Source organism: Sus scrofa, chromosome 5, assembly GCF_054392235.1.
Source record: "Sus scrofa isolate SSC_HxYL_T2T_F1_AM1 chromosome 5, Sscrofa_HxYL_maternal_Yorkshire_Landrace_v2.0, whole genome shotgun sequence".
NCBI lineage: Eukaryota > Metazoa > Chordata > Mammalia > Artiodactyla > Suidae > Sus > Sus scrofa.
This window is the reverse complement of record NC_139387.1, coordinates 51,066,744-51,083,934: the sequence shown is the minus strand read 5'-3', so window position 1 is coordinate 51,083,934 and position 17,191 is coordinate 51,066,744. Positions and strand designations below refer to the sequence as shown.

At 39.4% G+C, this 17,191-nt stretch overlaps 1 protein-coding gene across 2 annotated transcripts in view; it reads right to left on the bottom strand.

Annotated features, from left to right (window-relative positions):
- The window catches only part of OVCH1 (ovochymase 1), an 89,676-nt gene that overhangs the window by 46,916 nt on the left and 25,569 nt on the right, over positions 1-17,191 (bottom strand). For both annotated transcript variants that reach the window (XM_021092126.2, XM_084956441.1), the window contains exons 13-17: positions 16,169-16,243; positions 14,947-15,127; positions 9,470-9,542; positions 8,726-8,921; positions 3,041-3,195 (exon numbers count right to left, since the gene is read on the bottom strand). In XM_021092126.2, coding sequence (XP_020947785.2) covers positions 3,041-3,195; positions 8,726-8,921; positions 9,470-9,542; positions 14,947-15,127; positions 16,169-16,243 — 680 coding nt within the window. The remainder of the gene's footprint in view (positions 1-3,040; positions 3,196-8,725; positions 8,922-9,469; positions 9,543-14,946; positions 15,128-16,168; positions 16,244-17,191) is intronic.

The window sequence follows — 17,191 nt, the reverse complement described above, 5'->3', positions numbered from 1 at the left end:
CTGATAGAAATAATAGAGTTCATTTGATCAAAGCAAGTTTCTGAAGATACCCTTTTAGTATCCAGCATTCTCTGTAATAGAAAGCTAACCACACTTAGAATCTTAACGTCTACGTTCCTTTCCTTATACTGGCTGCAAATTTGGTCATCCTGCAGCCAAAGTGAAAGCTGGATGAGGCCAAAATAAGGTGCCAACTGAAATCACGGTATCTGGGTCACCCTGACATGGACCTAATTCTCTCCCTAATTCTTACACAAGTACAAAGGCCCCTCATTTCCTTTGCCTCTTGTGTTGTAGAAAAGCTCAAAATCCCCAGGCCTTCCTGAGTCATAAAAGAGGAGGCTCAAGTAATTCACGATTAGGGCAAGAGAGATTAATTTTTTCAGTGTCTGATGAAAATTCCTGAGTTGTTTTACAGTTACTATATCTGCCACCAGAGGGGGAAAAAAGCTAATTGCATGATGACCAGAACGCAGCCATGACATAAACTGCTCCATCTTGAGCAGTGCTCAATCTATGGTTACCACAATTCCAAGAACTGACCTTAAGAAAATGAGATTAACGGTATTGCTCATAGCAATCTGTATCTTTGTGGGCATCAAAATTACATATATAGTAGCTGTCCATATATGTAAACAGAAGACGAAAATTGTCAGCAAAGAGATGCTAGAGACCCATATTGACAGCTTCCCTCCTAAGAATGCAACGCCCTATGTCAGCATGAAGAAAATGCAGAAGACAGATCTTTGCCCCTAATTCCACTGAAATGGAATGGATGGGAGTTCCCATGGTGGCTCAGCAGTTAATGAACCTGACTAGTATCCATGAGGATATGGGTTCAATCCCTTGCCTTGCTCAGTGGGTTAAGGATCCAGCATGGCCATGAGCTGTGGTATAAGTCACAGACATGGCTTGGATCCCTCATTGCTGTGACTGTGGTGTAGACTGGCAGCTGCAGTTCCAATTTGACCCCTAGCCTGGGAATTTCCATATGCCACAGGTGCAGCCCTAAAAAAGAAAGACAGAAATAAATAAATAATAAAGAAATAAAAATGGAATGGATGTCTAAAAAGTGGGAATTTGTAAGCAGCTATTTTTTAAAATTTTTATTAAAGTATAATTGATTTACAATATTCCTTCAATTTCTGTTGTACAACAAAATAACCCAGTCATACACATATACACATTCTTTTTTTTTTTCATGCTATCTTCCATCATGTTCTAACCCAAGAGATTGGACATAGTTCCCTGTGCTATACAGTAAGGCCCCCTTACTTGGCCATTCCAAATGCAGTAGTTTGCATCTATCAACCTAAAACTCTGGGGAGTTTGTATGCAGCTCTTTTGCCCCATCCTGATTGCCTAATTCTGTTCCCCTTAAACCTTAATTATAAAAAGGAGGTCATTCAGTAGCATTTAACTGACTTTTGCTCTAGTGAACATACACAATGCCTTGCCTAACATGTTGATTCCTTTCCTGTATTAAAAGGAGTAAAAATGAAGACATAAGCATTTAAACAATGACTGACTCTCTACCACCAGTGCCTCCCTTAGCAAATTTGCAGGTGGACCATGAAGGCAAGACAGCATTCAAAGGAAGATGGGGAGGTGTCAGTGGTCCGCCCGCCATGGAAAAATGATGAAGAATTTGAGCCTCCACCTTAGTGACTAATTGAAACTGTTTCTCCCTTTTCCTTTAGAAGTCATCATGGTCAGCAGACTCTTTGGAACTGGTCTCAGGGCATGAGTCCTTCTCCTCCCCAGATTGCCAGCTTTTCTTTCTTTCTTTCCTTTTTTTTTTTTTTTTTTTCCAGCTTTTTAGGGCTACAGATGTGGCATATGGAAGTTCCCAGGCTGGGGGACAAATTGGTGCTATAGCTGCCGGCCAAAGCCACAGCCACAGCCATGCCAGATCCAATCCACATCTGCAATCTACACCAGAGCTCATGGCAATGCTGGATCCTTAACCCAATGAGCGAGGCCAGGGATGGAACCCATATCCTCTTGGCTACTAGTTGGGCTCATTACCGCTGAGCCCCAACCGGAACTCCACCAGCTATTCTAACTAAAGCAACTTTCCTTTCTACCAAGCCTTGCCTCTCAGTTACTGGCTTTTGAGCAGCCAACCCTGAGTTTGGTAACAAGTTGATCCTGACCTTGTCAATAGCATGCCTGTCCAACTGACATGTGAATATATCTGTATAGCTTTGTACCTCTGTGATATCACTGAAATGAAACTACTGCTTTGTGATTTGTTTTTCCTTGCATTTGTAAACAATTTTTTTTCAAAGGTTCTTATTTTCTTCAGGATTATTTTATTTTAATCTGTGGAGAAAAACTAAGTATGGGGACATAGGAGTTCAGTAATAATTTTTAAAAACTCTTAAATCATAAGTAGGATACCTGGAGTTCCCATTGTGGTACAGCAGAAAGGAATCTGACTAGGAACCATGAGGTTGCGGGTTCAATTCCTGGCCTCACTCAGTGGGTTAAGGATCTGGCACTGCTGTGAGCTGTGGTGTAGGTTGCAGATGTGGCTTGGATCTGGCATTGCTGTGACTGTGGTGTAGGCCAGCAACTGTAGCTCCGATTAGACCCCTAGCCTGGGAACCTCCACGTGCCACAGGTAAGGTCCTAAAAAGCAAAAGAAAAAAAAAAAAAAGAAGAAAGTAGGATACCCTAATTGAGAATCCTTATTTGCTTGTTCCCCTTTTACCAAAGTCTACCTGAATACATCTTCCCACCTGCAGGCCAGTTGAATGGTGCTGCCCTCTCCTACCTTCTCATGGGCTCCTCTAAGTACCACTTGCCCTCTGGCTAATGGCTGCTTCTGTCCACTCTCTGCCATCTCAATAAGTTTGGATTGAGTAACTTACTCTTTCTATTGTCCCATTGGCCTTTGAATAGAGGTCTGGGGTGACTTTGCAGGCACAGGCCAAGATGCTTGTCTGTGGCTTTGAGAGTAGTTTCCTCCTGCTAAGGAGAATCTCCAGCAGATGACAATCTCCTATCCTCCTCTGCAAAATCAGAATCCTCTCACCTGACCGATATCTTTGCCTCCAGATGCTGCAAAGCCAGCACAGATCATCTTCTCCGAGATCCCTCCTGGGTGGGCAGAATAGTAAGTACGTTCGCAGAACTCTCTTTCTAACACAGGCACTTGAATCTGCTGTAAGCGACTTGCGAGGTCACCATCTAAGAAATAGATTCAGAAAGAGAGCTTGGTAATGAAGTAAGCAACAAGCAATGTTAAAGAAATATTTTTAAGGAGTTCCCGTCATGGCGCAGTGGTTAACGAGTCCAACTAGGAACCATGAGGTTGCGGGTTCGGTCCCTGCCCTTGTTCAGTGGGTTAACGATCTGGTGTTGCCGTGAGCTGTGGTGTAGGATGCAGACACGGCTTGGATCCCGCGTTGCTGTGGCTCTGGCGTAGGCCGGTGGCTACAGCTCTGATTCGACCCCTAGCCTGAGAATCTCCACATGCCGCGGGAGTGGCCCAAGAAATAGCAAAAAAAAAAAAAAAAAGGCAAAAAAAAAAAAAGAAATATTTTTAAGTTCAGACTTGCTCTACATCAACACAAACGCCACTGTTCAGTTTTGCCCTAAGCTGAGGTAGAATTCTGAAGCCAAATGCAGGGTGTTGTGCAGATGTGGCTTCATTTCCAGATGTGGCTTCTTGGCGAAGAAAATCCACTGGGGGAAATACAAGACAAGAAACACTTTTATTTTCTAGTTTAATTCTGATGGAAAAGTTAGTGTTTCAAATATTGCTAAGTAAGAATTCATAAAGAGAAAGATAGGCTAGGAATTGGTGTTACAGATAATTTCTATTATAAATATATATGATATATATTTATACATGCACAGTTGACCCTGAAACAACATGGTTTTTAACTGCATGGGTCCAGTGATCCTCAGGTATTTTGCAGTAGTAAATACTACAGTATTACCTGATTCCTAGTTGGATGAACCTGCAGATGTGGGAGCACAGATATGGCACGCTGACTATAAATGGTAATTGAATTAACTCTCCAGTTGTTCAGAGGTCAACTGCAAATATTTTATATAAATATATATTATAAATACATGACAATACTATGTTCATATAATTTCCTAATATAAACTAAAATCATATTTCTCTTTTTCCTTTATTATCACTGAGACCTAATCTCAACTCCAATTTAAGATGACATTGATGAAGGAATGTAAATTGGTGCAGCCACTATGAAAAACAGTATGGAATTTCCTCAAAAAACTAAAAATAGAACTACCGTATGATCCAGCAATCCCACTCCTCGAATATATACAACAAAACTATAATTTGAAAAGATACATTTCCTCTATGTTCATAGCAGCACTATTCACAATAACTATGACATGGAAACAACCTAAACAATCTCTCAAGAGATGAATGGATAAAAAAGATGTGGTATGTATATATACAATGGAATACTACTCAGCCACATTAAAAAAAAAAAAAAACGTAAATGCCATTTGCAGCAAAATGGATGAACCTAGACATTATCATCCTAAGTGAAATAAGTCAAAAAAAAGGACAAATACCATCACCTATATGCGGAACCTAAAATATGACATGAATGAATTTATTTATGAGAATAGAAACAGATGCACAGACATAGAGGACAGACTTGTGGTTGCCAAGGAGGGGGCTGGGAGAGGGAAGGCTTGGGAATTTGAGATTAGCAGATACAAAATATGATATACACAATGGATAAACAATAAGGTCCTATTATATTCAGCACAGGGAGCAGTATTCAGTATCATGTGATAAACCATAATGGGAAAGAATATGAAAAAGAAAAAGAATAGAGTTCCCGTCGTGGCGCAGTGGTTAACAAATCCGACTAGGAACCATGAGGTTGCGGGTTCGGTCCCTGCCCTTGCTCAGTGGGTTAATGATTCGGTGTTGTCATGAGCTGTGATGTAGGTCCCAGATGCAGCTCGGATCCCTCGTTGCTGTGGCTCTGGCGTAGGCCGGTGGCTACAGCTCCAATTAGACCCCTAGCCTGGGAACTTCCATATGCCGCTGGAGCGGCGCAAGAAATGGCAAAAAGACAAAAAAAAAAAAAAAAAAAAAAGAAAAAGAATAGATATGTATAACTGAATCACTTTGCTGTACAGCAGAGATTAACACAATGGAAAACAGCTATATTTCAATAATATAAATTTTTAAAAAATAGGAAAATGACACTGATGTTGAACATTGAAGAATTTCTTATTTGCCCTTAGGCAGGCCTGTGTTAACATGTATTATTCTGCATGACTTGTTCTATCACTTTAGATTTATAAATTTTATTTTATTTTATTTTATTTATGGCTACACCCACAGCATATGGAAGTTCTCAGGCCAAGGACTGAATCTGAGCCACAGCTGTAACCTACACCACAGCTGTGGCAATGCCGGATCCTTTTAACCTGCTGGACTAAACTAGGGATTAAACCCGCAACTATGCAGAGACTTGAGCCACAGCAATCAGATTCTTAATCCTTTGCACCACAGCCAGAACTTCTTATAACTAATTTTAAAAAGATAAGTTTAGCATTTTATAGCCTTATACCTCTTGAAAAAATAATAATAAAAATTATTTTGTATTTATGTAATAAGTACAATATTTAAATTTAAATGTTATAAATTTTAGTTTATAAATATTAAATTTAAATATACTATAAATTAATATATAATTTAAAGTTAAAATATAATTATAATTTTAATTTAAATATAAATCAATACACTTAAATTTAAATATAAAATTTATATATAAATATAATTAAACATAAATTTAAATTTAATATTTATAAAGTTTTTTACTCCAAACTAATAATACTCATAACATAGTGAGGTGGGCTATCACACTGATCCACACATAAAAAAGCTAGAGCCCTAAGATTTGATCTCACAGCACCTATGGGGCAGAACTAGGACCTAGCATAGATCCTACTCCAAATCTTATTTTTTATTTTTATTTATTAATTTTTTTAAATGGAAGTTCCCAAGCCAGGGGTCGAGCCACAGTCACTGTAGAAGCAACTCCAAGTAATTATGCTGTGAGCCACATGGGAAGTCCTCTAAATCTTATTTTTCAAAATGTAGAAATCTGGAGTTCCTGTCATGGCTCAGTGGATAATGAACCAGACCAGCATCCATGAGGACGCACGTTCCATTCCTGGCCTCACTCAGTGGATTAAAGATCTGGGGTGTTGCCGTAAGCTGTGGTGTAGGCTGGCAGCTACAGCTCTGATTCAACCCCTAGCCTAGGAATCTCCAGATGTCATGCGTGTGGCCCCAAAAAGACAAAAATGCAAAAAAAAAAAAAAAAGTAGTAATCTGATACATAAGTAATCTTAAAATCCTCTTTTCAGGGACCAGCCGCATCAGTGTGGTTTATTGCCATGTTTCAAAATTGAGGACTTGCTTTCTGAGATTGAAAGATTGAATTCAGCTTTTCTAAGATCGTAGCCACCTTGGTGTCTGGTGGTCATGGCGTTAGTGAAGGTTGAAGGTTGAAGGTGTTACAGAACAGGCATGTTTACTCAAGGGCTTTGAAGGCAGTCAGTAAAAATGTACAGGATGTTAGCTCTATGCTCAGTAGACGTCGACCCCTGGGGAGAGAGCTGTACATTGGACAGAGATCTGTCTCACAAAGGGATGAGATGTAGAAGATGATTCTAGAAAGTGATGTCAAGTCCATTTATGTGCAAGGAGATGATACAACTGGACAGTGCAAAGAGTGAAGGAAGGCTGGTCCTGCTCCAAGAAAGGGGACTGAGAAGCTCTGAGTTGAGGATGGCATGACAGGGAGGGCCTGTGAGAAGACTGGAGTCAGAGTGCTGCCTGGGTACAAGGGACCAAAGTACAGAGCTTGACAAAGAAAGAAGACATTGTGCCTGAAGTTCAGCCAACAAGGGAACAAAGGAGGAAACGAGGCCGGAGAGATAAGGGGAGGTCCAAGGCAGAGCTTCCAACGCCAGGCTAGGAGTTCAGATTTTATTCTAAAGGTAAGAGAAAACCATTCCAGGTTTATCAGCTGAGCCATGCTGATTTTAAATCCCAGTTTTGATATTTATTAACCATTGAATCTTAGCAAATTAACTTAAATTTCAGGGTCATAACCTCCTCATTTGCAAAATGAGGGATAAAATCTCCTCATATGGTAGTTGTAAAGATTCTTAAAAAAGCAATTTGGCTGCAGGTAGCACAGTAAGCTGAGAACATGAACACTGTATTCGATCAAAGATAAATTCCCCTCCCCTACAAGCTCACAGAACTTACCATTATTTTTTTAACTGAAGTGTAGTTAATTTTTAATGTTGTGTTCATTTTTGGTATACAGCAAATTGATTCAGTTCATATATATGTATATGCATATATATGCACATATATACATACATAAACACATATACATATGTTATTATTTTTCATATTGTTCCATTATTATTCATTATAAGATATTGAATATGGCTCTTTGTGCTATACAGTAGGGCCTTATTGTTTATCTGTTTTATACAGAGTAGTGTGTATCCACTAGTCCCAAACTCCTAACTTACCTGTCTTTGCCTTCTTTCCCCTTTGGTAACCATAAGGTTTTCTATGTTCGCAAAGCTCACAGACTTTAAATGACATATGAACAGAAGGAAAGGGTAAAAGAAAATAATTTTACACAGTGAAAAGCAGCAGAAAATATAAAAGAAAATAATTTTATGTAGTTAAAAGCAGAAAGACACAAACATCAACCAGTTAGATCTATCAGTGCTTTACTATGGCTTTAAGAACCCTAGAATCTAGCCCAGGGGTCAGCAAACCCCAGCCAGCAGGCCAATTCCATGCCAGCCCCTACTGCAAGCCCCCAACACATCCCTGAGTCTATGTATTACAATCCATGAATTATTATTTGTGCATTTTTAAATGGTTGAAAAGAAAATCCAAAAAAGAATAATATTTCTTGAAGCAAGATTATCATATAAAATTTAAATTTCATGGAGAATTCTATTAGAACATAGCTACATCCATTCTAAAACACATTGTCTTTGACTGCTTTGTGCTACAACAGCAAAGCTGAGTACTTGTGACAGAGACCATAGGGCCTGAAAGGCTTAAAAAACTTATATCTGGCCCTTTACAGATCTAGCCTACTTATGATTAAGTCATCCTGAGGGAAAAATAGAAAATAGCTCATACTCTAATTTGATGAGCTATTACAGCTCCATAAAATGTGGTTTCTCCTAACCCCAAACTCCCAGTCCATCCCACTCCCTTCTTCTTTCCCTTGGCAAGCACAAGTCTGTTCTCCATGTCTGTGAATCTATTTCTGTTCTGCAGATAGGTTCATTTGTGCCATGTTTTAGATTTCACATATTACATTTAGAATGGATAAGCAATGAGTTCCTACTGTAAAGCACAGGGAACTACATCCAATTTCATGCGATAGACCACAATGGAAGATAATATGATAAAAAGAATGTGTACATATATATATATATACACACACACACACACACACATATATGACCAGGTTACTTTGCTGTACAGAAGAAATTGACAGAACATTGTAAATCAGTTACACTTTAATAAAAAAAATTTAAAACATGGTTTCTATCTTTCTGAAGGAGGAAGGGCTAAAGCAGATACTGCTTGGTATCATTTCTATGCCATAGTCTCAAAACTGTCAATCAGCAGTGATGTTTATGCAAAAATAAAAATGTTTACCTTCACTAATGCTTCCCCATCCAGTCACAACACAGATCTCAGAGGAAAACGGAGGCTCCATGCTGTGTGGGAGACATACCGGCCTCACCACTGAGTTGAACTCCAGAGCAGAGCTCAGTTGGATTAGGGCAATGTCAGAGTCATAGGTCACTGCGTCAAAGTCCTCGTGCACCACGATGCGTTTGGCCCTTCTCACCTGTACCATTGGCAAGCTAGTGATTACAAGGCAAACTCAACGAGTCAAATGACTCCCTGGCAGACTGGTCCAAAATAAGCTTAAATCTCTGCATTTCTCCATGTCAACAATGAAGATGACTTTGTACTAAATTTAAAAGGGCAGGAGTTCCCATTGTGGCTCAGCAGGTTAAGAATCTTATACAGTGTCCATGAGGATGTGGGTTCAATCCCTGCCCTTACTCAGTGGGTTAAGGATCTTGTGGTGCTGCAGCTGTGGCATATGCCAGCATGTCCATAATTTACAAGAGTCCACGAACCATTTTCTGAGGACTGGTGGTCCTGGAGAAACTAGAAAGCGTAGACCTGTGTACATGGACCTGACACACTTCAGCCAATTCTCAGATTCAATGTCACCTCAAGTAGTATCTTTAAATGTTGGTATATAATTGATACATGTAAAGGGACTCTGGGATATTACATATTTTTACATATTTTAGCTAACTGTATTTCCTGACATGTGACAACTTAGAGCACAGGCAGAGAATGACCTTTAAAAACATTTCTCACCTGCTCAGTGGATTCTTCCAAGGTTCTGTCATGGTCTCCAGCAACAACTGTCCAGAAGAGTGGATTATTTTTCCTGGAGAAAGAAGAACATCGGAGGTTTGACGTGAAAACACATTGTTCACCATTTGGTCTAACCCCATCTGACCCTACCAATGCACACTGCTCAGTTCAGCCAAGGGCCACTCACTACTCTGTCTGGTGAGTCTGTATAACCAGAAAAGCCTTACCATGCCTCCAAGGACAAGTTCTTAATTGTATATCTTGCCTCCTTCTTTTGATCACAAAATATCTTTGGATCAAATATCACCAAAGGCTTTTTTTTTTTAATAGCCACACCTATGGGGATATGAAAGTTCCCAGGCTAGGGACTGAATCTAAGCCATAGCTGTGACCTATGCCGCAGCTGTGACAACGCCAGATCTTTTAACCCACAGGGCCAGGCTGGGGATGGAACCCAAGCCTCAGCAGGAGACCCAAGCCGCTGGAGTCAGATTCTTAATCCACTGTACCACAGCAGGAACTCTACCAAAGGCTATATTTAAGTTGAGAAGGGAAGAAGAAAACTTAGAGCTTAATTTTGTAGTAATATTAGGAATACATGAAAAAATGACATTCATAATGATGTAGCTTCTGATTGATGTTTTAGTGTTAAAAGTATCCAAATGTTATATTAGAGGACTATACCTCAAATTGTCATCTTTTATCAAATAACCAGAATTGATAAAACTGTTTAAAAGAATGTATCAGTTCAAACATAGGTAAAATTCACAGGTGTTAGTGATCGGGGCATAGATTACTTTTATAGGGGTGAAGATTGGGAGAGTTGGCAATATTTTGTTTGGCAACATATCTGGATGTTGGCAATATTTTGTTTTTTGATCTGGGTACTGGTTATATGGGTGTTCACTTTGAGTAAATTCCTCTAATTGTACTAAAGATTTGCACACATTTGCTAGACCTCAACAAGATGTTTAAAATTTTGACTCCATATCCATTCATTTGTCACATCAAGATCTCTAGCTAAAAAAAAAAAAAAAAAAAAAAAATCTGAGGAAAGAGTCTCTCAATTGCCACAGACAGTCACTTCAACTTGGAGAGTAATTCATTCATTTTACAAAACTGTTTCTTTGGTAGAAGTAAAGTTATTGAAGGTTTTTTTTTTTTGTACACTTTATTCAAAGGAGAAGGTTCTTAATACACGTAGGCATCTTCTGTCTAGTCATAACCATGCTCATTTCAATTCCTTGCATGATGAGTTTGAGTCATTCATGTGTTTCAATATGCCTTTATTAAGGGAGCTAACTCAGGCAAAGTGCCTGGCAAGTACCTTGCAGATGGTAATGACTCCATAATGGTAGCCATTATCATTGGTTATGATCTGCCATCAGGCTAATGGAAGGATTCAACTTTATTTTCAAAGTCACCCTCTAAATCATTACTTGGAAGTAAAGAAACTTATTTCTTAAAGCAATTACCAAATTGTTACCCTAGAATCATAACCTTGCCCCTCCCTTGAATGGAAACCTGTTGTTCTTATCTAAGTTTCAGAAGGAAGCTACAAAGAGAAAGACAAAAACTGGTCAGAACCAACTAGGCCCAAGATGACAGAAGATCTGACTTCCAGCAGATCTGAGCTCACTGTAATGCATTAGCATACTAAATGACACACCTACTAGCGCCACCACAGTTGACAATTGCCATGAAAACACCTGGAAAAGCCCACACAAGGACTAAAATGGAGTGTTGCCTAAGTTCTGGGTCCAAACCACATCCCTGTTCTCGGATAGGGCATGAAAATCTCTCCTATTCTTTCCAATTCCTTCCATTTTTATCTTTACCCTCCTATATATGTTGTGTTTCAGCCCAAATTGAGTCAAGAAGTTGATTTGTGAATGAAGTTCTGGTTTCTCCATTCTTTGGCCATTGAATAAAGTTTGTGCTACTTGTAGTCTCAGCGTCAATTTCATTATTTGCTGTGTAAATCCTCTTTGACCAGGACAGAGGTCTTGGCTCAGGCTGGGGCCACAGTGTGGATCCAGGTGAACGACTCAGTAACAAACTCACTCCACTTTTTTATATAGAGAATAGTGTCCACAATACAAAGAAATGATGGTAGATTTGATAATATAGCTCACAATTTTTTTTTTTTTTTGTCTTTTTGCCTTTTCTAGGGCTGCTCCCGTGGCATATGGAGGTTCCCAAGCTAGGGGTATAATCAGAGCTGTAGCCACCGGCCTACACCAGAGCCACAGCAATGCGGGATCTGAGCTGTGTCTGCAACGTACACCACAGCTCACGGCAATGCTGGATCCTTAACCCACTGAGTGAGGCCAGGGATCAAACCTGCAACCTCATGGTTCCTAGTCAGATTCGTTAACCACTGAGACGTGATGGGAACTCCAACAATTTCAAAGAAGCTGTACACAGTCATCAAATACCCTTTTATTTTGTAGAGAACACTGTGAAAAGCATATGACAACACAACTCACACTTTATAAGGCAACAAAGCCTGAGATTTCTCCAATAGTGGGATAATAGCTGAAAGCATCAACTGATACATTTCTCCTAGCCTTTCTTCCCACTTGCCCATAATCAACTTTCATCTCTTATATCCTTATGGTCTTATCTCCAACCTAACAATAGGACACATGTCACTTATTGCTATGGAAGAAGAAAAAGTCATCGCTAAATTACAGAAAGTGGCTGAAATGGAAAAACTACTGATTTGGGTTTGAGACAGAGAGATTCCTATGTACAATTGCAAAATGAATTTAGTCCTCTAAAGTAAGTTAAAATCTCACACAAGCACATAGACCAGTGTGGAGTCAGCAAAAGGAGAACACACTGTATAGAAAAACATTAGTCAGAATCTGGAAAGGAATACAAATTATTGAGGCCCACACCAGACTTAAAGAATCAGAGACTCTCCAGGCAACTGTGGTGTGTGCTAAAATTTGAGAACTAGTACTAAGGTTAAACAGTACCAGGGAAGGTAGTATGTGGGAGGTGGTATATGTGTATATTGGAGGTATATGTTGCTGTCAGTTGATTCCAGGGTAAGAAGTCTTTGAAGTACTACCCAACAATGTCAGCTAGCCTGGAACCTGGTGTGACCTTAAGTAAAAATGATGTCTCTCTCAGCTTCCAGACTTTGCACATTTTCCCACCTGGCTTATCCCACATAGCTAACTTCCCTTCTCAATGGATTTGGATACTCAGAGGCCACCTTCAGTGGAGGATAGAGCCTTGGGTGTCTATAAGTTTGATAAAGATGAGGCAGGGAGAAGCAAGTCCTTGAATGAATCAGCTGGAGAAATACCCCAAAGGCAAGGCATGAGTGGAACATACCACTTCTGTTACACCAACATATCATAATACTTCTGGTGAAAACATGTATACAGCTCAAGCTTCAAAAAGATATTTCTCTGATCAAGTAAGCTAGGCAACTATGAAAAGTTAAAGAAAAGATGAGTTGTACAGACATTTTTCATATAAATATAAGACAATGTTTTGTGCAAAAAATTATAAAACACTACTATAAAATATATATAATGTGCATCAACATTAATGGAAAATCCAGATAATTAAAACAATTTTAATATGGATTACTTCTAGAGAGGAGGAACAGATTATAAAAATGGAGAGGGTAGTTTAGAGTTTTACTTGATAACTTTCTTAAACTGCCTTTTTTTTTTATAAGCATTACTACTACTTTCATAAAATTTTACAAAGAAATCAAGAAGGATCACTAATGATACTGCATGCAAGTAATTTTTGTGGTTAATTTAAATGGTCCATAAACATTTATAGTTGACTGTGCCTGTGAATCTCAACTGACTCATCCAGTTGAATATTCCACCTTGAGAAGAATGGTTTACTGTGGTCTATATCTTACGGCAAAGGAGTCATGGTCCGTGACATAAATTCAAGAATAGACTAAATATTTATTTGACAAGGGACTCTGCCAAAGCTTGTTCTCTGCCTTTGGCCTCAATACTAATAGTTGTTTTCTCCAATACATTAACTTTCATTAGTCAGCTATGATTGAGGCTTTTCCATGATACAGAAAAATGTACTTTTAAACAGAAACAAACAGATTTCAAAATCAAACTTATGGTTACCATAAGGGAAACCATGAAGGGTGGGGGATGAATTAGAAGGAGGAAATAACATACAATCTACTGTATAAAATAGATAATTAATAAAAACCTACTATAGACCACAGGGAAATCTATTCAATACTTTATAATAACCTATATGGGAAAGATAATGGATATCAGCATATGTATAACTGACGCACTTTGCTGTACACCTAAGATATAGTTGTACAGCCAACTATACCCAAATAATTTTTTTAAATGTACATCTATAAAATTCTTATAAGATGGTCTTCTCTAGTTCACTAGTGGTCCAGTGTTCAAGGTGGTGGATTATCCCATTGCTCTCTCCAAGGCCGTGAGCCATGTTTTAAGAGAAACAATACTGGAGTTCCCGTTGTGGTTCAGTGAAAATGAATCTGACTAGGAACAATGGGGTGGTGGGTTCAATCCCTGGCCTCACTCAAGTGGGTCAAGTATTCAGCATTGCTGTGAGCTGTGGTGTAGGTTGCAGATGTGGCTTGGATCCTGCGTTGCTGTGGCTGTGGCGTAGGCTGGCAGCTGTAGCTCTAACTAGACCCCTAGCCTGGGAACCTCCACAAGCCGAGGGTATGGCTCTAAAAAAAAAAAAGAGGAAACAATACTAAACCAATCCAGGGCAAGGCATACCACCTGGCAAGGCCTCTGAAATTATGAACAATAGACCAATGAGCTTTTACCTTAAAGATTAAATTAAGGGCAAATTGAGAGGAGTCATTAAGTATATGAAAGACTTTTGTAAAAGAAGAAATAGAGTGAGTTCTTATTTTTTTAGAACTGCTGTAAATACAGACCAGTAAGTTTCTGCTACAGAGAAGCAGACTTGGAGCTCAACATAATAACCAGAGATCCCCCTAAATGGAATGAGCAACTTCAAGATCTGTTTTGCTTTATCCTTGTTGATATGTTTTAGAGTCTAAATGGATATGCAGCAGGAACACTGAGGGTAAGATTTCTGCTTTGGAATTAGTCTGGATGATTTTAGAAGTTAGACCATCGGGAGTTCCCGTCGTGGCGCAGTGGTTAATGAATCCAACTAGGAACCATGCGGTTGCGGGTTCGGTCCCTGCCCTTGCTCAGTGGGTTAAAGATCTGGCGTTGCCGTGAGCTGTGGTGTAGGTTGCAGACGCGGCTCGGATCCTGCGTTGCTGTAGCTCTGGCGTAGGCTGGCGGCTACAGCTCCGATTCGACCCCTAGCCTGGGAACCTCCATATGCCGCAGGAGCGGCCCAAAGAAATAGCAAAAAAAAAAAAAAAAAAAAAAAAAAGAAGTTAGACCATCGTATTTCAGTCCCAGGTATGGTACATAATACATTAGTACAGTATCATCAGTCTCACTCACCACTGTACACAATGGGCTGCAGTCAGAATCCAAACTGGGTTGATGATGGCACCTCCACACTGGTGATTGCCTAGAAACCTCAAACCCACCTGCCATGGCCAGCAGTGGGGGCAGGCTTCTTGCCCCCCTCTAATTCTTCTGGAAAGCCACTGGGGTCCAAATGGGGGGAGGCCACAGACACCTACAGCAAGAAGATCAAACCAACGACCCATCCAACTGAAGTAGTTAAGAATACACTCCTTCCCCAATGACCTGCCATAACCAATGGTAATAATTCCCAAACATGAGTTTCATGAGGATGCAGACTCCTAAGAGCCACCTCTGGTTTTAAAAGCTTGCCTAGGTGACTCCACTAAGCCATCAGATTTTAGGTACTGGCCTGTAGAATTACATTTATTCATTCATTTAATGATTTATTTAATACTTGCTATTGCCAGGCACTATTCTAGACATTGGTGATATATCATTGACTAGGACAGACAAAAATCCTGGCCCTCATGGAACTCACATTCTGGCAGCAAAACTTTGTTGGCTAGCAGAGGACAGAAAGTTCTTTATTACAGGTCTTGTTTTATCTCTTTTTGTCATTGTATGAAAGCATTTACAGACCCTCAAAACCACCAAACTCCCTCAGCCCTCCAAGTGCTGTTCTCTCATCTGTCATTCAGATCAAGTGCTGTCTTCTCCAGGAAGCCTTCTCTGATGCCCCCATAAGACACGACATTTCCCCCTCTTTACAGCTCCCTGTGTAATCTTCTATTCTAGCAGCTAGAATACATGCAGCTCATGCACACAGAGAAATGAAAGATCATAATATTCAACCAGACACTTAAGATGATAAGGAAGTTACAAGTTGCAAGGCTGTTGAAAAACAAAAACAAAAAACTTTGTTGTCCCCCTTTGCCTTCAAATGCAAAATCATATTAAGCACAGACTCTGGGAAGATATTTTAAATATTAAGTTTGCATAAAAATACGTGAAGACAGAAGATTGCTCTCTGTACTCTCTTTCTTCCTGTCATAAAACTTATTTCTTCTTCCCTCTATTTATGAGTTTATATGCAAACCCAAACAGAATTTTGGCAGTTTCATGTGCCTAAATATAAAACATCCTTCCTCACTGAAAAGTTATATCAATGTTAAGATAAGCCTTCTGAAAATATATGTCTAGTTGAAGAAGAAAGGAGATTTAACAGATAATAATCACATGGCCATCAACTCACTATATGGAATAGCTTTTACAGAAGATACAGGATTGGTTTGGGGAGATGATGTTGATCCAATTTTGTTTAAAGAGTCTGTAGAGAAAAAAAAAATAATTACACTTTACACTGGCTGACTCTACTTGCTTACACTGCTGGTCAATCATAAAATCACTCTTTTAAAAATACTCATTTATTTCTTTTTAATGACTACACCCAAGACATATGAAAGTTCCCAGGCTAGGGGCTCCAGCTGACAGCTTTTGCTACAGCCATGGCAACACCAATCTCAGCCACATCTGTGATCTGTGCTGCTGCTTGCAGCAACGCCAGATCCTTAACCCACTGAGTGAGGCCAGGGATCGAACACAAATCCTCACAGACACTATGTTAGGTTATTAACCCACTGAGCCACAATGGGAACTCCATAAAACCATTCTTGAGTTGATCTTTCTACTACTACCTTTCAAAGGCTAAATGCCAGATCCCATAGATGTGATTTGGTTGTATTTCTCTTAATATCCTTGTTGTCTCTGACCCTTTTAAGCGTTTCTTCATCCCTAGGCTCTACGAAATTACTCTCTCTATATTTATGGTTGTCTCTTCCCAATCTGTCTTTATTTCAGGATCCTTTTCTTTACCCTGAAAGATATTCTAAAAATAGCCCTATTTTTATTCATTTACATATAAATGACTTCCAAATGTCTCTCTCCAATCTAAATCTCCTTTCTGAATTCTAGACCAAGGACAAATTCTAGGACTGCTAATTCTGGGACTACAAGATACCTTCATCTGGATCTCCCACAAGCTTATAATAACCCACAGATCTCAAATGGAATCAATTGATTTTAACAAACAAGATAATCTTGTTAAATTTCTCTTTATCATTTAATGACTCTACCATGCATGCAGCCACTCCAGCTAGAATCCTGAAAATCATGCTGGAATTTTCCTCTCTCACATACCCCCTTCCCTACAACATAACTAATCAAGTATTGTCAGAATAAATTCTAACTGTGACTTCCTCACCACTCTCCTTGCAAG